Genomic DNA, 24,052 nt, shown 5'->3' with positions numbered 1-24,052 from the left:
CACTAAGGATTAAATTAACATTACAAAATAGCTGTATCTGTCTACTTGCTTAAATTTTTTTAGATATAGAAAAAACAGAAACAATTATTTCATTTTTAAATCCATTGCATGGGACAGTTGATAGTTGAGAAAAAAAGCCAAGAGGACATTCTATTGTTTTCAGACAACAACCCATTACCGATACAATGCTTCCCCCTATTGGTAACATTTGTTCTCTCTGATTTCTTTCGAAATAACCAATTTGCTTAGCGTGCATGGCTCACACCAAACCACAAGCTTTGAGCAGTTGATCACATGTTAAATCACACCTCTGTACTGTTATTTTCACAGACTGAAAGAGGGTGGAGTACTAGACAAGGAATGCGTCCCGTCGTCGAGAAGGCCATTTGAGTCATCGCGGGCGGGGTACTTTTTCATAAATGAAACCGTCATTCCGATCCCTGCAATGGAAGACGCATACGGACACAATTCGGTTACTGTTGATTGGTGTAAGGATATTCCACCCTCTAATCCTCGCCCTTGACAGAAACACTTATACTTCTTGTTCCTGCGTGTGGTTTCGTCACTATAGTCTTGATGTTTCGGATGGTAGTAACAAAAATGGAACGGAACTTAAATGTCAATTTATGCATATTTTTGGTAAGTACATATGAAATGAACGTTTTTCTGTAATTTGGACATTTGATTTGGATTTGTCAACTTCCTTCGAGTCTATGAAATTAATTGAATTGGCAAACGTAACATTTATTTTGTGCAGTTGTGTAATATTAGACTGTATATCACTGGCAAGGTGCGGCTTGTTGATACATCTACCTATGCAGACTATGTTCTTGAAAATGTAAATGTCTCATTCTTTTGGTTCCAATAATAGACCATACAAATAATTGCAGTACGATATTTGTAACACAACTATCGTATGATATGCACGTTGTTAGAATGAACAATATCACTCTCATGTGTTAACTCCAGATCATCTCATGTGTTAACTCCAGATCATCTCATGTGTTAACTCCTGATCATCTCATGTGTTAACTCCAGATCATCTCATGTGTTAACTCCTGATCATCTCATGTGTTAACTCCTGATCATCTCATGTGTTAACTCCAGATCATCTCATATGTGGACTCCTGCTTTATCCCCGGCTCCATACAAGAAGCAGTACCTCAGACAGTACCAGTTGGGCATGTTATTTCAAAAGGTAACTAAACATTCACAAATACTCCAGTCCTGTCAAACGTTGTATGTAATTGATACTGAATGAAACAATCAATATAGTCATACACTTTTTATAACCAGTTGACATCCTTAATCATAATCACGTTATCTTGCTTAGGATAATTCATGTTGTTTTTAGTAATTGTACAGTTCATAACATTTCTTTCTCTCTCATTGTTCAGTTGATGTCGACAACTGTGACACCAAGACCTTGCATTTTACCTCTTGTGACCCGGACTTCACAGTACAGGCAGATGGAACTATAGTAACAGTCCACATCACTATGGTACCAGCCAATGGCAGGACATTCTCAGTGCAGTTTCAGGACCCCAATGGTCAGAAGAAAAACATGGATGTTTACCTTGTCCAGAACTCTAGAAAAGTAAGGTGGATTCCACATGGGCTTAGAGTAAAAGATGTTGAAGATGCTAGTCCTATACTTTTTAAATAAGTACTGTATTATGTTTGTAGTGTCGTAACTTTTTGTGACTTCCCCCCCGCATATTTCAGGTATTGAAAGATGGTCTACTAAAGCGCTCCAAAAGACGTTGGAGCCCTCTGCCCTTCAACATCATAGAAAATGACGTCCCTCCATTTCCAAAGGAAGTTGATCTGGTAATGTCCTTAAAATAAGTTACAACTTCCATTACTTTCAGCACATTCTGTCTATTTGAATATGGACAATAAACTGAAGCTTTGTCCATATTTCATGTAATGTAGTCATAACACACTCCTACACGGGCAACATCCAAATTATCCTCTACCTGTGCTTTCAATTCTCCTTACCCATGATCCACTTTATTTCTCACTCTTTCTCACTTGTGGCTAAGGCACATTCTGTACCTGTATGCTCCACGCCCTCACCAGATGGTGCACACCCATACACACCCAACCACATACATGTATACACAGGATTAGTGGGCACGGTTAATCTATTAATATAATATCCCAATGGATGTTGTGTGAGTATTCACTTTTTAGAAGAAAATAATACAATACAAATAATACTTTTTTTAACAATGAAAAGGCTTTGTCTGAATTAAATCAAATGAGCCATGTGACATTGCTACACACAAGTGTATAACATGACATTTGACATTCTTCATTTAATAAAGCAACACACTTTTGAATGTAGTTTTTATGACTTGCGCCCCATAACAAAGACATACCGGTTGTCTACACACGTTTCACACATGTAGCTTGCTGTTATTGTCCGGCAATTCAAGGGGCAGAGGCTCCATGTAGGCCTAGCAGGTGAAGTGGGATATTTCTAATCAATGCAAAATGGAATTAAATTGCCGGCCTCAACATGTTACAGAGATAGATTAAATGACTGTATAGGAAGCTCTGGGGACAGGTTGTCTGGATATTGGAAAGACAATACTTTGGCAAATGCAAACAGATTATCACCATTAGCAGACAACAGTTCTTGAGGGCTTGAACAAAAAAAAATCTGTCTGTGATTTCGTTCATGCTGGTGAACCGGCGATTGAATTATGTGGTTGCAATATCAAAATATATTATGACACCAGGGGAGTCTTTCAAGTTGGATTTATTTGTATTTAATTTCATTTGAATATTGCAGCCCATTTGTGTAGGCTATTAGTCAGACAAACCCACTAAATTCAACATTAAATAGTGGCTGAATTTATCCTCAAGTAGACTACTTTTTTCCTCATTGTTTGGCTATTTGATGTGTATTTTTTAAAAGTTCTAAATAGCAGCTAAATACAGTATATAGCTATAGATAGTACACTGCATAATGAAACAATATAGTAAGCTAGTGTTCTGAGTGTGGACTGACTGTATGTAAGGCCTATTATTTGGCATTAATAGACGCAGAACTTTCTATCAAAGGAGAGAGCGTGAGGGCGGCTCATGTCATGCAGGTTCAGGTAGCCTATACAGGATAGTTGTATATTCTAAAAATCAATTGGTATTTGATTAGTATTGTAAGGGAATTCTGCCCTACGTTATACAAGAGACCACAGGAAACTTCTTTGATCAGAGGTTAGTTTGTTTAATAAGGATTGCAAGCCGAATTGCAACCCGGAGTATAATTACAGGTAATTACAGGTTTCTATATTTTTTATAATAAAACCCCACACAGTGGGACCTGATTTCCCACTGCCATCTGTAAAAAACACTATGTCTCTTGGTTTTTCTATGTTTGTGGCCTTCCTCTTTTGTACCACGGGAGGAGGCCCTTCTTCCGTTTCTTGGTTTGATACAAACTACATTTCACCATTTGTCCCAACTAGTTGTGGTTACTTCCCTCAACTAGTTGTGCCCACATTTTGTTAAGTTAATTGTCCTTTATTATTATGTCCTGGCCTTGGGCAAGGGCCATTATTTTATTCCAATATATTTCCAACAGCGCCATTTTGGCTCCTTCCGTGTCATATTTTTGTATGGGGCCTTTAAGAGGTTTGTTAAAACACTTAATAGTCCTTTCAGATTCTTCATTAGAGGTTAGTAGGTTACCGTCTTTAAACTGCTGTCTTTTTATTTCACCTAGCTTTTCTATTATTTGATTAATATTTTTCTCTAAGTCCATTTCTGTTCTGACCCTCTCTATTTAGTCTGGAACATTTACAGGTTTAAAATGGTTGATTATTTTCATATCTTTTTGTTGTCCTTCTGGAAATTTTACCCTGAGGGTACCCACTCGTTCTCCTGGATTATTAGTCATTATTAGTCTGCCCCGGTATCTATAAGAAAAGTCTTGCCCACTATCGGTACTTTTAAGTTTCTTTCCAGGGTTCCCGTTAACCAGTTTGCACTTTTTCATTTCCTACCAGGGTTCGCCTCATTCCACTTAGCATAATCTTCTCTCCTTTGAGTTTTTTCCTCCTGTGTGAGGGCTCCAAAGGCCGCTACGTCCAGGGAGGCTGGTTTTTGGGGGGCCCCCGGTTTTAACACCTGATGGTCCTGCTGCCGTATTGTCACGTAGTTTGGGGTCTTTCTTTTGTCTAGGTAGTTTTACCTCCATCCTTTTGGGGTGTTTTGGGTTGGAAGGCCGGTTTACTCTGAGCCTGTGGCCCTGCTTGGGTTTGCTGCTGGGGTTGCTGCCTTGCCCTATCTCTTCTCCCTGGTTTAGTGGGTACCCCTGCGTCTCCTGAGGGGTCCACTCTTTGCACTGCGGCTGTCTTTTTTCTTTGACTAGCCTTTTCTAGGTTAGCCTCTCTTTGCATTATTTGCGTCTATGTAAAATCCCATTCCCCTACTCCTGTGTCGATGTCTAACTGACCTAATGAATTTGCACATGGATCCTGGACGAGCCCCCACTCTTTCACTGGTGCTCTTAGACTGACAATCCTTCAATATAGTTATGTCTATGTTTAACTTCCTCTTTTAACAACTGCTGCTTTAATGGCTGTGGTTTAAAACCGGCCTTTTTCGCTTCCGCATCTGCTTCCTGTTCCTGCAGCTAATACTGTCAGTACCAGATATGGTTTCTGCTTCCACATTTTGACTGACTGTCTCACTGTCTCCCTGTTTGCACTAATGAATTTTATAGAACTCAACATTTCTATGTAGTAATCTATAAAATAATTATATAGTTCAGCTTAATTAACCCGATACTCTCAATGATCCTGCATCACAACAGATGCCATATACCCTTGTCATCTTTCTACTATTTAAAGACAAACCTTCAAATGATTAGATAAAGCCAAAACCCTGCTAAACATAGCATATGTTTTCTGTACTAGTGAAATCTCTCCTTCAGGAGTCCACTGTATTTAATCTAACAATAACCTGGGTTAATCTTAAATCAGTCTCATCCCATAGTATGGGATCCATCCAGTAATTTACCATCCCTAGGAACTGCAACATATTTATTTTCATAATTAAATGTAATGCTTATAAAATCACTCTTTTTCTACCTTCATCTTTTTTCCTTCTTTACCTTTAGGTTTTGTATAAGATTTCCTATTTAGTTATAAACTCTATAGTACTTTTCTTATTTCCTCATTTACCTTTAGGTTTTGTATAAGATTTCCTATTTAGTTATAAACTCTATAGTACTTTTCTTATTTCCTCATTTACCTTTAGGTTTTGTATAAGATTTCCTATTTAGTTATAAACTCTATAGTACTTTTCTTATTTCCTCATTTACCTTTAGGTTTTGTATAAGATTTCCTATTTAGTTATAAACTCTATAGTACTTTTCTTATTTCCTCATCCTCAAGGATTTTCTTGGTAGGTTCTCTATCTGTATATATATGATATTATCGAGCCCCACGTTGGGCGCCAAGTGTCGCGGTAGGGGATTTTGCTTTAGGACCATTAAGGTACTCCGTTGAGAGTGATACAAGTCGCCTCACTCAAGTTCTTATGTCACCCGGCTAACAGGTGACTCACAGGCCCGCCGGACTGGACTGGTTATGTATCCTGCCCTTTTATTCGGAGATTAGCCGTTGTGGTGCCGTCAGGCGTGTTTTGGAATCTTAGATAATATCAATCAGACTTAAGAGTATTTACCTTTTATAGAGTGGACTCTTCACCTCGCCATTGCTCTATAGGGTTCCCAAAGAGTAGACTCTTCAACTCGCCATTACTCTTATAGGGTTCCCAATCAGTAGACTCTTCAACCCGCCATTACTCTTATAGGGTTCCCAATCAGTAGACTCTTCAACCCGCCATTACTCTTATAGGGTTCCCAATCAGTAGACTCTTCACCTCGCCATTACTTTTATAGGGTTCCCAATCAGTAGACTATTCAACCCGCCATTACTCTTATAGGGTTCCCAATCAGTAGACTCTTCAACCCGCCATTGCTCTTATAGGGTTCCCAATCAGTAGACTCTTCAACCCGCCATTACTCTTATAGGGTTCCCAATCAGTAGACTCTTCAACCCGCCATTACTCTTATAGGGTTCCCAATCAGTAGACTCTTCACCTCGCCATTACTCTTATAGGGTTCCCAATCAGTAGACTCTTCACCTCGCCATTACTCTTATAGGGTTTCCAATCAGTAGACTCTTCAACCCGCCATTACTCTTATAGGGTTCCCAATCAGTAGACTCTTCAACCCGCCATTACTCTTATAGGGTTCCCAATCAGTAGACTCTTCACCTCGCCATTACTCTTATAGGGTTCCCAATCAGTAGACTCTTCACCTCGCCATTACTCTTATAGGGTTCCCAATCAGTAGACTCTTCACCTCGCCATTACTCTTATAGGGTTCCCAATCAGTAGACTCTTCACCTCGCCATTACTCTTATAGGGTTCCCAATCAGTAGACTCTTCAACCCGCCATTACTCTTATAGGGTTCCCAATCAGTAGACTCTTCACCTCGCCATTACTCTTATAGGGTTCCCAATCAGTAGACTCTTCACCTCGCCATTACTCTTATAGGGTTCCCAATCAGTAGACTCTTCAACCCGCCATTACTCTTATAGGGTTCCCAATCAGTAGACTCTTCACCTCGCCATTACTCTTATAGGGTTCCCAATCAGTAGACTCTTCAACCCGCCATTACTCTTATAGGGTTCCCAATCAGTAGACTCTTCACCTCGCCATTACTCTTATAGGGTTCCCAATCAGTAGACTCTTCACCTCGCCATTACTCTTATAGGGTTCCCAATCAGTAGACTCTTCAACCCGCCATTACTCTTATAGGGTTCCCAATCAGTAGACTCTTCAACCCGCCATTACTCTTATAGGGTTCCCAATCAGTAGACTCTTCAACCCGCCATTACTCTTATAGGGTTCCCAATCAGTAGACTCTTCACCTCGCCATTGCTCTTATAGGGTTCCCAATCACTCTAGTATCTAGACAAACAATTTACGATTTAATGCCTACACCCGTCGGTTAATACTGCTTGAATATTAATACAGAGTAACTTTGTTTTTTACTATATACATGAGTTGGCTGTCCAATCCTTTAAATTGTCTTTTGTGTAGAAACTAGAGTGTCCGAGGCGTTCTCTCCCCTAGGGTTTTGGGTCTAGTTTCTACTTTTTATTCAATATTTGCAAGTCACACAGTTCTACACGTTATTACAGTTTCCTCTTTGTCCATAATCTATAACATTTTATTTTATTTTTTTATTTTACCTTTATTTAACCAGGTAGGCAAGTTGAGAACAAGTTCTCATTTACAATTGCGACCTGGCCAAGATAAAGCAAAGCAGTTCGACAGATAAAACGACACAGAGTTACACATGGAGTAAAAACAAACATACAGTCAATAATGCAGTATAAACAAGTCTATATACAATGTGAGCAAATGAGGTGAGAAGGGAGGTAAAGGCAAAAAAGGCCATGATGGCAAAGTAAATACAATATAGCAAGTAAAATACTGGAATGGTAGTTTAGCAATGGAAGAATGAGCAAAGTAGAAATAAAAAATTATGGGGTGCAAAGGAGCAAAATAAATAAATAAATTAAAATTAAATACAGTTGGGAAAGAGGTAGTTGTTTGGGCTAAATTATAGGTGGGCTATGTACAGGTGCAGTAATCTGTGAGCTGCTCTGACAGTTGGTGCTTAAAGCTAGTGAGGGAGATAAGTGTTTCCAGTTTCAGAGATTTTTGTAGTTCGTTCCAGTCATTGGCAGCAGAGAACTGGAAGGAGAGGCGGCCAAAGAAAGAATTGGTTTTGGGGGTGACTAGAGAGATATACCTGCTGGAGCGTGTGCTACAGGTGGGTTGTTAACACAGTGTCCAAAGAAGGGCCGGAAGTATACAGAATGGTGTCGTCTGCGTAGAGGTGGATCAGGGACTCACCAGCAGCAAGAGCGACCTCATTGATGTATACAGAGAAGAGAGTCGGTCCAAGAATTGAACCCTGTGGCACCCCCATAGAGACTGCCAGAGGTCCGGACAGCAGACCCTCCGATTTGACACACTGAACTCTATCTGAGAAGTAATTGGTGAACCAGGCGAGGAACATCAACAATCATCAAAACACTTACTACTATTAATGCCTTCTATATGTATTACAACAAGCGGTTCATTACCTTAGCGCAGGTTGACCTGGTTGGTCCCCAAAGAGTATGTTCTTCCACTCACAATTTCTCCAGAGGCTTATCCAATCACTTAGTACAACCTCTAGTAGGAGAAACAGATACTATGATTTACTGATTAGTGAAGAGAACAGTTCGAGACAAAAAAAACTTATAACACCACAGTTGCTATTCACCCACCTCGGTTGGGAGGTGGATTTATTCAGCACGAGGAGTGTGGAGGGTAGTTGTCTCAATGTGTCTCGTTCAGAAATCAGAAGTCGAGATACAATTGTTCTAGAGTATGAAAGTCAGATATGACCTTTTAGGTTGATGATAGTTGAAGTATCACGAGCTGTCTGTCGGTGATAAGTCAAGTAGCACTATCATGCCCTCTTAAGGAAGGCACTCTCCTTATATACTCTTCTCGGGACCAGGTCGGCTTTAGCGCTGAGTCATATTCTAACCTTGTGGCGAGCTATTTGTAAAGGGTTAGTTTGACATGTTACTCTGAAACATTACTAATGACAGATGCATCCTCTATCCCCAACTCTTGCATCAGTTTAACCCATTCAAATTCTACTGCTAGTCTAGCTCTTCCTCGTTCCGTCGATGGCCCCAATGTGCAAATAGTTAAATTACAAAAGGGAAAATAAATAAACATAAATATGGGTAGTATTTTCAATGGTGTTTGCTCTTCACTGGTTGCCCTTTTCTTGTGGCAACAGGTCACAAATCTTGCTGCTGTGATGAGTCACTGTGGTAGTTCATCAATATTGGGTTTGTTTTCAAATTCTGTGTGGATCTGTGTAATCTGAGGGAAATATGAGTCTCTAATATTGTCATACATTTGGCACATGCTTAGGAAGTGCAGCTCAGTTTCCACCTCATTTTATGGGCAGTGTGCACATAGCCTGTCTTCTCTCGAGAGCCAGGTCTGCCTATGGTGGCCTTTCTCAATAGCAAGGCTATGCTCACTGAGTCTGTACATAGTCAAAGCTTTCCTTTAATTTGGGTCAGTCACAGTGGTCAAGTATTCTGCCACTATGTACTCTCTGTTTAGGGCAAAATAGCATTCTAGTTTGCTTAGTTTTTATGTTAATTCTTCCCAATGTGTCAAGTAATTATCTTTTTGTTTTCTCATGATTTGGTTGGGTGTACTGCTGTCCTAGGGCTCTGTGGGGTCTGTTTGTGTTTCTGAAAATAGCCCTAGGACCAGCTTGCTTGGGTGATGGATTATTTATGGAAGGTTTGGGAATCGCTTCCTTTTAGGTGGTTGTAGAATTTAACGTCTCTTTTCTGGATTTTGATAATTAGCGGGTATCGGCCTAATTCTGCTCTGAATGCATTATTTGGTGTTTTATGTTGTACACAGAGGATATTTTTGCAGAATTCTGCATGCAGAGTCTCAATTTGGTGTTTATCTCATTTTGTGAATTCTTGGTTGGTGAGCGGACCCTAGACCTCACAAATCAAATCAAATCAAATTGTATTTGTCACATACACATGGTTAGCAGATGTTAATGCGAGTGTAGCGAAATGCTTGTGCTTCTAGTTCCGACAATGCAGTAATAACCAACAAGTAATCTAACTAACAATTCCATTGTCTTATACACAGTGTAAGGGGATAAAGAATATGTACATAAGGATATATGAATGAGAAATTCATTCATATAACCATAAAGGGCAATGTGTTCTATAACTGATTCAAGTATTTTTAACCAGATCCTAATTGGTATGTCAAATTTTATGTTCATTTTGATGGCAAGGCCCTTCTTGCCTTGTCCCTCAGCTCATTCACAGCTTTGTTGAAGTTACCTGTGGCGCTGATGTTTAGACCAAGGTATGTCTTTTTTTTGTGTGCTCTAGGGCAACGGTGTCTAGATGGAATCAGACGCTCATGCCAAATTGAGTCAAAGGCTTTTTTTAAATCAACAAAGCATGAGAAGACTTTGCCTTTGTTTTTGTTTGTTTGTTTGTCAATTAAGGTGTCTGTCGTACAGTAATTTGGTAAAAAGCCAATTTGACATTTTCTCAGTACATTGTTTTGACTGAGGAAATGTATGAGTCTGCCATTAATGATAATGCAGAGGATTTCCCCCGTTTTTAACTGACTTGCCTAGTTAAATAAAGGTTAAATACATTTAAAAAAATGTTGTCTGGATATTTTATACTTTCATTGAGGATACCATCAACACCACAGGCCTTTTGGGTTGGAGGGTTTGTTTTTTGTCCAATGTAATTGGAGAATTCAGTGGGTTCTGGTAGTCTTTAATAGTTGATTCTATGGTATGTATTTGATCATGTATATGTTTTTGCTGTTTGTTCTGTGTTATAGGGACAAAAAGATTGAAGATGTGGTTTACCCATACATCAGCGTTTTGGATAGATAACTCTTCGTGTTGTTGTTTGTTTAGTGTTTTCATATTTTTCCAGAAGTGGTTAGAGTCTATGGATTCTTCAATTACATTGAGCTGATTTCTGACGTGCTGTTCCTTCTTTATCCGTAGTGTATTTCTGTATTGTTTTAGTGATTCACCATAGTGAAGGCGTAGACTCACGTTTTCTGTGTCTCTACATTTTGCAAAACAGAAATGGTCATACCCGTCTAGCAAGTAAAAGGTCTAAAGCATTATAATTGTTGACTAAGTGTTCTGTGTCAAAATACCCATTACTGGCAAAATATTAGAATTGGGCTGCCTGTGTAAATACTAGGGATGGGTTTTCGAAATATTTTCACTATTCAAATAATATCATGATTTTTGGAGAGGATATAGAAATACATATGTGCTTTTTGTGAAACCTTTGAGAAAAGCTATTCTAAACAGCACTTGTTTGCTTCGCGATTCGGGAGAGCTGCAGCAGGGCGTGGGAAAGGCTGCGGTCAATGTGTGTGAGATGGGAGGTAGGAAGATCAGACCTATGCCCCTCCTGCCCACCCCATACCCCACACTCCTGCCAAAAGGGCCTCGACATGGAAGTCACACATACGCCCAGGCTGTGATCAGGCAAACAGGCCCAAGGCCCACACAGGCCCAGGCCCACACTAGCCCAAGCCAATGACATGTACCAGATACTCAGCAGGCTCTGCTCACACTTACTGGTCTGAGGCCAAACCATACGACTAACAATAATGGCAAATGGTGTGATAAAGATTGCAAAAACCAAGGAAAGAAATTGAGAAACATATCCAACCAAAAACACATCATTACTGTACAATTTTCTAACCCGAATGATATGATTATCCCACTGCTTGTTGAAGCTTGACCCCAGATAATATTTGATTGTTTTCTGGTCTAGGTTGCATCTGATTCTTCTGCCGCATACAAGGTGTACTACACCCTCAGTGGGCCTGGTGTGACAGAGGACCCTGTGGGTGTGTTTAGTGTGGTAAAGGAAACTGGGATGCTGAAGGTCCACAGAGCTGTTGACCGCGAGGTTACCCCTCAGTTTATAGTGAGTAGTAGACAACAATTATTGCTTTATTATTTAATAATTGATTAATTGATTATCTATGATGATAAAACATGACATCTCTTTTTTCAGTTTCAAGCCAGAGTGTTTGACAGATACACCAACCAGGAGACAGACTTACCATTACCCATCACAGTGAATGTAGAAGATGTGAATGACAATGCACCAACTTTCACTGGACAACTGCAGTTTACTGTGCTGGAACAAAGCAACACAGGTGAGAAACATACAGCTGAAGTAAGAAATACCTTTAGCCTCTGTAATACAGTACATAGAAAAAGTGCCATATGTTTCACGAATTAGTACATTTGTCACACATCCAGACATTCATTTGAAACTGGAACTTGTGGATATGAACTAATAGCCTGTGTGTTGTGATGTGTTCCATTGCAGGTACCGTTGTGGGGAAGGTGAATGCCATAGACAAAGACGAGCCTGATACAGACCACACTAAGATCAGGTACTCCCTCCTCTCTGGGACCAACCTGTTCTACATCAACCCAGAGACAGGAGTCATCAGCACCAAAACAGACACTCTTGACAGAGAGGTGAGAGTTAGTCTCCTCTTCGTACTTTCAAAATATCTCACTTAGTTTTCCAGGGTTCCACATTGGTGACCACTGCTATCATTGTTTGAATTATTCATGTTTTAATATACACTGAGTGCACAGAACATTAGGAACACTTGCTCTGTCCCTGACATAGACTAACCAGGTGAATCCAGGTGAAAGCTACGATCCCTTGTTGAAGTCACCTGTTAAATCCACTTCAATCAGTGTAGATAAAGATGAGGAGACAGGTTAAAGAAGAATTGTTAAGCCTTGAGGCAATTGAGACATGGATTGCGTGTATGTGCCATTCAGAGGGTGAATGAGCAAGACAAAATATTTCAGTGCCTTTGAACAGGGTATGGTAGTAGGTGCCAGGTTCACCCGTTTGAGTGTGTCAAGAACGGCAACAAGGTTGGATGTTTCAACAGTTTCCCGTGTGTATCAAGAATGTTCCACCACCCAAAGGACATCCAGTCGACTTGACACAAATGTGGGACGCTTTGGAGTCAACATGGACCAGAATCCCTGTGGAACGCTTTCAATACCTTGTAGAGTCCATCCCCCAACGAATTGAGGCTGTTCTGAAGGCAAAATAGGTGCAACTCAATATTGGGAAGGTGTTCCTAATGTTTTGTGCACTCAGTGTATATTTGAACTAAATGTATATTTGGGGATTTTGTTTTTCAGGTGAACGACAAACATTTAGTGACAGTGGACATCAGAGACATGAATGGCGCTCTGAATGGTCTATCAAACACGGCTACAGCCACAATAGTTGTGGGAGACATCAACGACAACCCTCCCACTTTTAAAAAGACATCTGTAAGGAAAAAATAATAATCTTGAATATTTTTTTATTTTTTTACAGTAATGACAATTTTATATCGCAGTTTATTTGGCAGCAAAACAATAGTTATGGTGAAAATGTGCTATATTTTGTTTGCTATAGAGTATGGATATTCAATATACCTCAGTCAGATAATTGAACATGCTGCTTTCCTCTTGCAGTATAATGTGAGTGTTATGGAGAACCAAGAGAAAGGCCTCATCCTCAGAATCCCTATTGAAGACAAGGACTTAATTAACACACCAAACTGGAACTCTGAGTTCATCATCACCAAGGGGAATGAAAATGGGAACTTCAGGATGGAAAGAGACCCAAAAACAAATGAAGGACTAATTTACCTAACAAAGGTGAGTTGGTACTCACAATTAACCTATATTTTTGATCTGATCTTGACTTTCATAATTATTTTTTAAATAAGGCAAATTATCCCATAACATAAAGAGAGTCAAAATCTTGAAACAAAATACTTATTTACTCTTATTTACTCTTATTTACTCTTATTTACTCTTGTACAATGACAATGTCATTTATGGCTGATAGTCCAATAATAATACAATAAAATGACACTCCTTGTCTTCGCTGTGTCACCAGCCTCTAGACTACGAGAAGACCAAGAACCTAAAGCTGGATGTGATGGCCCGTAACCAGGCTGAGCTGAGTGGGACCAATGCTAAGTGGGTGTCCATCCCTGTGGATGTCACAGTGGGGGACGTGGACGAGGGACCAGAGTTCACTGCCCCCATCGTACGATTTACTGTCCAGGAGAATACTCCAAACGACACCCTGATCGGAACATACACTGCTGTAGACCCAGAGACCAAGAGCAGCGCTGGCATCAAGTAAGATCTTAGTTTACCTCAATGTCATACTTTATTAGCCTGGTTCCAGATCTGTTTGTGCTGTCTTGCCATATGACCAAAGGAGATGGCCTATTGTCTGACCATATTGATAATGGTCATAGTAATAATATGATGTTTCAATAGAAAATAGAGGTACTGTGAAATTGTTAATTTTTTTATTTAACATTTATTTAACCAGGTAGGCTAGTTGAGAACAAGTTCTCATTTGCAACTGCGACCTGGCCAAGATAAAGCATAGCAGTTCGACACATACAACAACACAGAGTTACACATGGAATGAACAAGACATACAGTCAAAAATACAGTAGAAGAAAAGAAAACAAAGTCTATATACAGTGAGTGCAAATAAGGTCAAATAAGGGAGTTAAGGCAATAAATAGGCCATGGTTGCGAAGTAATAACAATATGGCAATTAAACACTGGAATGGTAGATGTGCAAAAGATGGATGTGCAAGTAGAGATACTGTGGTGCAAAAGGAGCAAAATAAATAAATAAAGTATGGGAATGTTGACCGGGGTAGGGGTAGCCAGGTGGAAAGCATGGCCAGCCGTAGAGAAATGCTTATTGAAATTCTCAATTATAGTGGATTTGTCGGTTGTAACAGTGTTTCCTAGCCTCAGAGCAGTGGGTAGCTGGGAGGTGCTCTTATTCTCCATGGACTTTACAGTATCCCAGAACTTTTTTGAGTTTGTACTGCAGGATGCAAATTTCTGTTTAAAAAATCTAGCCTTAGCTTTCCTAACTGCCTGTGTATATTGGTTCCTAACTTCCCTGAAAAGTTGCATATCACGGGGGCTATTCGATGCTAATGCAGAACACCACAGGATGTTTTTGTGCTGGTCAAGGGCAGACAGGTCTGGGGTGAACCAAGGGATATATCTATTCCTGGTTCTACATTTTTTGAACGGGGCATGCCTATTTAAGATGGTGAGGAAGGCACTTTTAAAGAATAACCAGGCATCCTCTACTGTCGGGATGAGGTCAATGTCATTCCAGGATACCCCGGCCAGGTCGATTAGAAAGGCCTGCTCGCAGAAGTGTTTTAGGGAGCGTTTGACAGTGACGAGGGGTGGTCGTTTGCTCACAGACCCATTACGGATGCAGGCAATGAGCTATTGATCGCTGAGATCTTGGTTGAAAACAGCAGAGGTGTATTTGGAGGGTGAGTTAGTTAGGATGATATCTATGAGGGTGCCCGTGTTTACGGATTTGGGGTTATATCTGGTAGGTTCATTGATACATTGTGTGAGATTGAGGGCATCAAGCTTAGATTGTAGGATGGCCGGGGTGTTAAGCATGTCCCAGTTTAGGTCACCTAGCAGCACAAGCTCAGAAGATAGATGGGGGGGCAATCAAATCACATATGGTGTCGGGGGCACAGCTGGGGGCAGAGGGTGGTCTATAGCAAGCGGCAACGGTGAGAGACTTGTTTCTGAAAAGGTTAATTTTTAGAAGTTGAAGCTCAAATTGTTTGGGTACAGACCTGGATAGTAAGACAGAACTCTGCAGGTTATCTTTGCAGTAAATTGCAACACTTCCCCCTTTGGCAGTTCTATCTTGTCGTAAAATGTTATAGTTAGGAATGGAAATTTCAAGGTTTTTGGTGGTCTTCCTAAGCCAGGATTCAGACACGGCTAGGACATCCGGATTGGTGGAGTGTGCTAGGGCAGTGATTAAAACAAACTTAGGGAGGAGGCTTCTAATGTTAACATGCACGAAAATATGGTATGCCATATTTTTTTTCTCTCTCCAGCACTTGATGGCAGAATTGCACCATGATGCTCATGAATGCTTTAATACCGTCTTCTCTCTCTCTGTTCCCTCTCAGGTATTACAAGGTCTCAGACCCGGCTTCATGGATCAATGTCGATGAAAGCACTGGACAGCTGAAGATCGCCAACACAATCGACAGGGAGTCCCACTTCGTAGTGGGTGGTGTTTACAACGTCACTATGAAAGCTGTGGATGCCAGTAAGTAGATGTTGTTACACATTGTCTCGCATGTGTATTTATTCCATTTCTGTGTAGTCAAATATGCATCACTATTTGGATGATCTTAACTCATCTATTGCTTTAAAAACTTTGGGCCTGGTAGCATAAAACATCTTAAGTGTTTCCTTTAAGGATTTACCCTTACCTGAGGGAATTGTTTAAAGGCGTTGCAGAGAGCCCCTCAAATGTTTTCCTTTAGTAAGGGCATACTTAAGGGATTTTACCCCAGAGTTTCTAAACCCAGAGGCGCACCATCACGAGACTTCCGGTAACGCTTGCAAAACAGACTAAACAGACCAGGCCGGAGATTGGGCTTTGAGATGTCAATGAGTGAAATGAAAGATTCTTCCTTAGTTGTTAATTTTCTCTATCTAAAGGCACAACCTAGATTCGAGCCAGTGTCTTAAGTAGTTGAACATGTTATTACTCCAACCTCATGAGTGGCAAACTGACACGCTTTCATTTGAGTCAAAAACAACTTTATATCGAAGGAATGCCTTTGCTGTGACTGCCTGCACATGCGCAGTTCGGTGCGAGACGACCGTTAGACCCGCCGAAGTGTTTCTGAGCATGAGGTTAAATAGCCAACGTCGCCATTACATCGCCTACATGTGTGATCGGGGGATTTCTGGGTTTACAGTAGTTTGAAAGCATTTATGGCAGAATAAGACTATGGTTACCATGGAGACGACCATCACTGGCTGAATGTCTCGTCAAAGAGATCACGTTTATTTTAAGAGATCGCAAAATAGAACTACATTCAAGACAGGAGAAACAAATTGATTCAGAAGATAATAAATCATGTTTCTTGTAGATTTTTTCTCAACTTGTTTCTATTACTTTCTAGCATGTCAAGCTAACTTACAGAGTACATAGCTGGCTACAGTGCCTTCAGATATTATTCATACCCCTTGACATATTCCACATTTTGTTGTGTTAGACTGATTTAAAAAATATATTTAAAAAAAATGCATCCTAAGTTTTCTCCTATCACAGCCATTAAATTATCACAGCCATTAATCTCCCCGTGTCCCCCCCCAAAAAAATTCTGGGGTTGCCTCTCGTGCACTCTTCCTGGAGCCAACTCCTCGTAGCATCGCCGCTCAGCTTTGGCTGCCTCCAGCTCCTCTTTAGGACGACGATACTCTCCCGGCTGTGCCCATGGTCCCTTGCCATCCAAGATTTCCTCCCATGTCCAGGAGTCCATTCTTCCACGCTGCTTGGTCCTTTGGTGGTGGGTAGTTCTGTAACGGTTGTCGTTGGTGGACCAGCGTGGTACGTGTTCATGATCTTTTAATTACACTGAACACTAGAACAAAAATAACAAAACGGAACAAACGAAAAACAGTCCTGTCTGGTACAGAGACGCAGACAGAAAACAACTACCCACAAACACAGGTGGGAACAGGCTACCAAAGTATGGTTCTCAATCAGAGACAACGAAAGACAGCTGCCTCTAATTGGGAACCATACCAGGCCAAACACAGAAATACAAAACATAGAACAAAACATAGAATGCCCACCCCAACTCACACCCTGACCAAACCAAAATAGAGACATAAAAAAGGAACTAAGGTCAGGTCGTGACAGGAGGCTTGGCTTGAAGCGCTGGGCATCTTGTTATGACATGCATTATCTGAATTAGGCCCACAGAATGGAACTTTGAATGTCTTTCATCTTCCGAGAGTTGGCTTTATGTTGGTCAAAGCGCGTGTGTGTGTAGAGCAGCACCAGAACCCTAACCCTTCAAATCAAAACAAATCGTACCTTTTTGTAGGTAATAAATCCAATGTTAAACGTGATCACTATAGTATCCTCAACTAGCATTGAAAAAGTTCATCAGCACCCGGAGAACAGTGGAGTTAACTGCCTTGCTCAGGGGCAAAATGACAGAGTTTTAGCTCGGGGATTTGATCCAGACACCTTTCGGTTACTTGCCCAACACTCCTACCCACCTGCCTATTAACCGGTTTGACTAGATTGAATGATGCTTACTGTACATATCCATAGTTAATGAAGCACATATGGGTCCTGATGGGCACCCTTTTCCCCTTAATTTAAGGGGAAAATAACTTAAGATGTGTTATGCAACCGGCCCCAGGGACCTAGTTATATCCTCCCAGCTAATAGCATGCTAATCCTGCATTTGCTTTCTCTCACTGCCTCTATCACTGTAACATGTATTAACACTCTATAACAAGGAAGAGACAAAGCATCATAATTATAGCTAACAACACCACTGTGCCCTATTCCATTTCCTCAAGGCCTCCTTTTACTGACATGTTGATATGGGAGTGTGTTTGCACAACTTGAATTACACCACAGAGGATGAGAGGTTGTTGTCGTCTTTACGCCTTGACTGATGTTATCTAATACATAACACATTCTGGTGTTAGCTTCAACCACCCCCTCCACTCTCGCCAATGTTCGATTTATGTTCACACACAACACAATAACTATTTGTGTGTTGTTTAAGAGACAAGATGATGAATATAATAGTCCATCTGTAACACCTGGAGTGATCACGTCATTGAGGTCCATGACATTGTGTTATTCGGTTCTATTCCAGATGTGCTGATGATGTTTTTTTTTGGTCATATGCTATCTACTGGCCCTTATCTCTGTTTTGCATTTATAACAGGGAGCGACTGGGAAAATATCAGTACTGTGTGCCATCTGTAACTGAACTTTCAAGTTTTCCCATTTATTGCCATGTGTGATAGTGAATAGATTGGAAATCTGACTCACTCAAGCTCTCACAATAAAAATCAGCAAGAAGGCATTGTGTTATCTTGTGTCTTACATATGTCTCCTTTCTCCTAGGTCGGAAGACAGGTACAGGGACGGTGATTATTCAAGTGGAAGACATGAACGACCACGTCCCAGACATCCTCTCTAAAGACCTGGTGTTGTGTGAGAAGGATGGGGGAGAGATGGGCTCTGTGTTGGTGGTAGCAGAAGACAAGGACCAAGCTCCCTTCTCTGCCCCCTTCAGCTTCAAACTGGGAGAGAAGCATGATGACAAATGGGCTGTGAAGCCACTCAACAGTATGAAAATGATTCCTACCTCCTGACTCCATTGCATCTCTATATTAATTGATGTCTTGCAAATGTGATTGAAAAAGTGATGCAGTTATTTAAATGTACAATTTATAAATTATAATGACTAGTCAGTGTCATACATTCTTGAATACAACTTTAAAGCCGAAATACTCTCTAGAGATGCAACCTCAACAGAGCCACGTTGCACAGCACCTGTTAACTGACATTCTTTAGTGACATTTTTTCTTAGAGCCAGGAGTTTTAGTCCTTATAGTATAATCTCACCTGGAAATCTAGTACACAAACTCCTGTTCCTAACAACAGTGTATTTCCTCCTCAGGCACTGCAGTGATGTTGGCGCAAACTAAGGAGCTCCCCACCGGCCTATACACTGTCCCCCTGATGGTGGGGGACCTGCAGGGCTTTGGAAGTACCCAGACTGTGACGGTCCGGATCTGCCGCTGCAGGAACGGAGCGTGTCTGGCCCAACAGAACTCCACATCTTTGGGGGTGTGGGGCATCCTGGCCATGTTGCTCGGTCTGGCTTTGCTACTTCTACTCTGTGAGTTTCCACTGGGCTATTATGGACATTCATATTATTTATGTAGCCCTGACAGGTTGGTGTCAAAGCAAATAATAAGATAGGACAACATATAAAACTGATGAGAGATTAGAAATTGAATGGTGAAGTCTTAAACAGCTGACATCAGCTAGTATGGCTGTATTCCTTAACAAATGACTCGTGCGTCTTGTCCATCTGACAGCCTTGTTGTTGCAGTGCCACTCACACACTTTCTTGTTGGTTCTTTATCGCAGGTATCCTTTGTGCATTCATGTGTGTGACGAAGAATGAGAAAATGGAGCTGGAGGATATGGGAGACAGTGGTGGTATCCTGCTGACGTCTAACATTGAAGCCCTAGGGGATGCAGTGGTAAGGCTGTGATATTGAAAGTATTAAAAACACATTTCTCATGGTCATGAAATCAAAGCAGATTTCAGATCCTTGCTTGTATTCATATGTTTTTTATGTCTCCTCTTTAGGATTCAAATCTCATCATTGTTCCAAAGTCTGGGATTGACCGTTCAGTGAAGGGATCCATGATTGACATGGGGTGGGCTGGAGCTAAGAACTTGGGTAAGATGGGAGGAGACCTGGGCACTCAACAGCAGTCCGGCAGCAGCGTCATTGTGACCGATATGCAGAACGGCTTCTCTGACCGATACAACGGCAGTCAATACGGTGGACAAAATGGCGGTGGACAATATGGTGTAGATCAATATGGTGGCGGACAATATGCCAGTGGCAATATGACTTTTGACAACACACGTTTCATGAAGTTCAACTGGCAAACCAACGGGCTGTTTCTACAACAGGTAAAACAACTCAAACAATGTCAATGTGTTTACTTTAGTCTGAGTAAACACCGTAAATGGATAATATCGTCATGATCACATTTTCTGCCTTTTCTCTAAGGTTTAATATAGTTCTTACTATTGGTGAAAGCCTAGACAATTCTGATGTGTAATGTTGGCTTACTTATTGGCTAAACCCTTGGCTTCTGTGTCAGCTTTCATGTATCTCGTCTGGTTGGTGAAAGGTTTGTCTGTTCTCAGTGTAATATCCTGTGGAAGGAAGTAATATCACCTACTCTAATATCTTCCTCCCCCCTTCGGGCTAGTCCTTGTCTGCTCCCTATGGACTAATAACAACATTCATTCTCCTCTCCCCACCTCATCTTTTACCCTGTCTGCTACCATGTCCATCCTGTATCGTATCATGTTTACCTGGTCTACCTTTTCTTTGCAGAAGTTGGCTTACCTAGGGACGGAAGAGGAGGGACGGTACGCCGATGACATCATCCACACGTACGGCTTCGAGGGGGTGGGGTCTCCAGCTGGCTCGGTGGGCTGCTGCAGTGACCAAGTCAACCAGGAAGACCTGAACTTCCTGAACACACTGGGGCCAAAGTTCAAGGTGTTAGCTGAGGTCTGCACTAACAAATGAACCAGGAAGATCTATTGCAATATTGTTTTTACTACAGAAAGTGTTCTCTCATGTTTGTTTTTTGTTGATAATTAGGAATTATCAGAGGGTTGGCATGCTATCATTATCAAGGGTAATACAAAACATTGAGTCAGTCATCACACTGAATTGCTCAAACTGTTTGTTGGTTAGAGCCTTTTTGCACTGGAAAGTACTATGTATTGTAAATAGTGTACATTTAGTGATTTAAGTGCCAAAGATAAGATTTTCTTTTTGTAAATTGTGGTAAAAGTTTCAGTGTTGTAGAATCAAATGTTTGTTTATGAGATGCTGTAAAAACAGTACTTGAATGTTAGATTAGATGAGATTTTTCTAATTACCTATGAACTGAATGGGGTACAAACATTACCAAATAAAGTCTATATTTCTCTTTCAATGTTGGATAACCTGAATAATTATTCCTTGCACTTATTGTCCTAGCTATATTTTGTACCATTGTACGTTCTGTACAAGTCAACACATGATAATGAAATAAGTAGAGTGAATATGACCATCTAAAGCAGACTGTATGTAATCCAATCATTTTTTCAAGACTGTTTGTGTGAGATTCTAAATGGCATTTCTAATCACATTTTAGCCATCAAAGAGTAAAACTGCCTTGTCGATTAGGCTACATTGGGGCTTCCATGTTGAATTTGTCACACAATTCAATTGTCCGTCCAATTCATTTTATTCTTATGGTTGATTGGTGGCAGAAAAAGCCTTGTGTTTAGACTAGAATAGAATGTTCTGGGTACTTCTGTTTACAGTAGAAGGTGCTTCTGTTTAGAATATAAAGTTCTGGGTGCTTCCGTTTAGAATAGGAAGTTATTGGTGCTTCTGTTTAGAATAGAAGATTAAAATAAATAAAAATTAGGATACATGTGAAATATTTAAAATTGGCCAAATATAACAGTACCAGTCAAAAGTTTGGACACCAACTCATTCAAGGTTTTTTTTCTTAATTTTTGTACTATTTTCTACATTGTAGAATAATAGTGAAGACCAAAACTATGAAATAACACATATGGAATCATGTAGTAACCATAAAAGTGTTAAACAAATTCTTCAAAGTAACCACCCTTTTGCCTTGACAGCTTTGCATTCTCTCAACCAGCTTTATGAGGATTGCTTTTCCTACAGTCTTGATTGAGTTCCCACATATGCTGAGCACTTGTTGGCTGCTGTTCCTTCACTCTGCGGTCCAACTCATCCCAAACCATCTCAATTGGTCTGAGGTCGGGTGATTGTGGAGGCCAGGTCAACTGATGCAGCACTCCATCACTCTCCTTCGTCAAATAGCCCTTACACAGCCTGGAGGTGTGTTTTGGGTCATTTTCCTGTTGAAAAACAAATGACAGTCCCACTAAGCGCAAACCAGATGGGATGCCGTATCGCTGCAGAATTCTGTGGTAGCCATGCTGGACAATGACCCAAAACGGTGCCTTGAATTCTAAATAAATTACTGACAGCGTCACCAGAAAAGCACCCCCACACCATCACACCTCCTCCTCCATGCTTCACAGTGGGAATCACACATGTGGAGATCATCCATTCAGCTACTCTGTGTCTCACAAAGATACAGCGGTTGGAACCAAAAATCTCAAATTGGACTCATCAGACCAAAGGACAGATTTACACTGCTCTAATGTCCATTGCTTGTGTTTCTTGCCCCAAGCAAGTCTCGTCTTATTATTAATGTCCTTTAGTAGTGGTTTCTTTACAGTAATTTGACCATGAAGGCCTGATTCACATAGTCTCCTCTGAACAGTTCATGTTGAGATGTGTCTGTTATTTGAACTCTGTGAAGCATTTATTTGGACAGCAATTTGAGGTGCAGTTAACTCTAATGAACGTATCCTCTGCAGCAGAGGTAACTCTGGGTCTTTCTTTCCTGTGAGCCAGTTTCATCACAGCACTTGATGGTTTTTCTGACTGCACTTCAAGAAACTTTCAAAGTTCTTGAAATGTTCCAGAATGCCTGACCTTCATGTCTTAAAGTAATGACGGACTGTCGTTTCTCTTTGCTTTTTTGAGCTGTTCTTGCCATAATATGGACTTGTTCTTTTACCAAATAGGGCTATCTTCTGTATACCACCACTACCTTGCCACAACACAACCGATTGGCTCAAACGCATTAAGAAGGAAAGAAATTACACAAATTAACTTTTAACAAGGCACACCTGCTAATTTAAATGCATTCCAGGTGACTACCCCATGAAGCTTAAGGTGGTTACTTTTAAGAATCTCAAATATAAAATATTTTTGGATTTGACATTTGTTTAACACATTTTTGGTTACTACATGATTCCATATGTGTTATTTCATAGTTTTGATGTTCTTATACAATGTAGGAAATAGTAAAAATAAAGAAAAACCCTTGAATCAGTCGGTGTGTCCAAATTTTTGACTGGTACTGAATATTTTTCTTAAATACGTTTCAACATATATTAAGGAATGTATTTAAAATGTACACTTTTTGATTTTATTGAAGTGGATGTATTAAATTCACTTCAATCAGTGTAGACGAACAGGAGTAGACAGGTTAAAGAAGGATTTTTTACATTGAATGTGTATATGTTCCATTCAGAGGGTGAATGGGCAAGACAAAATATTTAAATACCTTTGAACGGGGTACTGTAGTAGGTGATAGGCAGACCGGTGTGAGTGTGTCAAGAACTGCAACACTGCTGAGTTTTTCACTCTCAACAGTATTCATGTACAGTTGAAGTTGGATGTTTACATACACCGTAGCCAAATAAACTGAGTTTAAATGTTTCACAATTCCTGACATTTAATCCTAGTAGAAATTCCCTGTCTCAGGTCAGTTAAGATGACCACTTTATTTTAAGAATGTGAAATGTCAGAATTATAGTATTGAGAATGATTTATTTCAGCTTTTATTACTTTCATCACATTCCCAGTGGATCAGAAGTTTACATACACTCAATTAGTATTTGGTAGCATTGCCTTTAAATTGTTCAACTTGGGTCAAACGTATCGGGTAGCCTTCCACAAGCTTCCTACAATAAGTTGGGTGAATTTTGGCCCATTCCTCCTGACAGAGCTGGTGTAACTGAGTCAGGTTTGTAGGC

General features: G+C 40.4%; 1 protein-coding gene across 1 annotated transcript; it reads left to right on the top strand.

Annotated features, from left to right (window-relative positions):
• The first annotated feature begins 317 nt into the window (after window positions 1-317).
• LOC109875053 (desmocollin-2) lies at window positions 318-21,354 on the top strand. The gene is made up of 16 exons (XM_020467201.2): window positions 318-639; window positions 1,108-1,198; window positions 1,398-1,597; window positions 1,726-1,830; window positions 11,467-11,622; window positions 11,713-11,857; window positions 12,034-12,188; window positions 12,879-13,013; window positions 13,200-13,385; window positions 13,630-13,877; window positions 15,728-15,870; window positions 18,715-18,939; window positions 19,274-19,495; window positions 19,750-19,865; window positions 19,976-20,308; window positions 20,742-21,354. The coding sequence occupies exons 1-16, from the start codon at window positions 577-579 to the stop codon at window positions 20,937-20,939; spliced, it is 2,721 nt and encodes a 906-aa protein (XP_020322790.1). The 5' UTR covers window positions 318-576; the 3' UTR covers window positions 20,940-21,354.
• The last annotated feature ends 2,698 nt before the right edge of the window (window positions 21,355-24,052 follow it).

Source organism: Oncorhynchus kisutch, linkage group LG30 (assembly GCF_002021735.2).
Source record: "Oncorhynchus kisutch isolate 150728-3 linkage group LG30, Okis_V2, whole genome shotgun sequence".
Lineage (NCBI taxonomy): Eukaryota > Metazoa > Chordata > Actinopteri > Salmoniformes > Salmonidae > Oncorhynchus > Oncorhynchus kisutch.
This window is presented reverse-complemented; position numbering and strand designations above follow the sequence as displayed.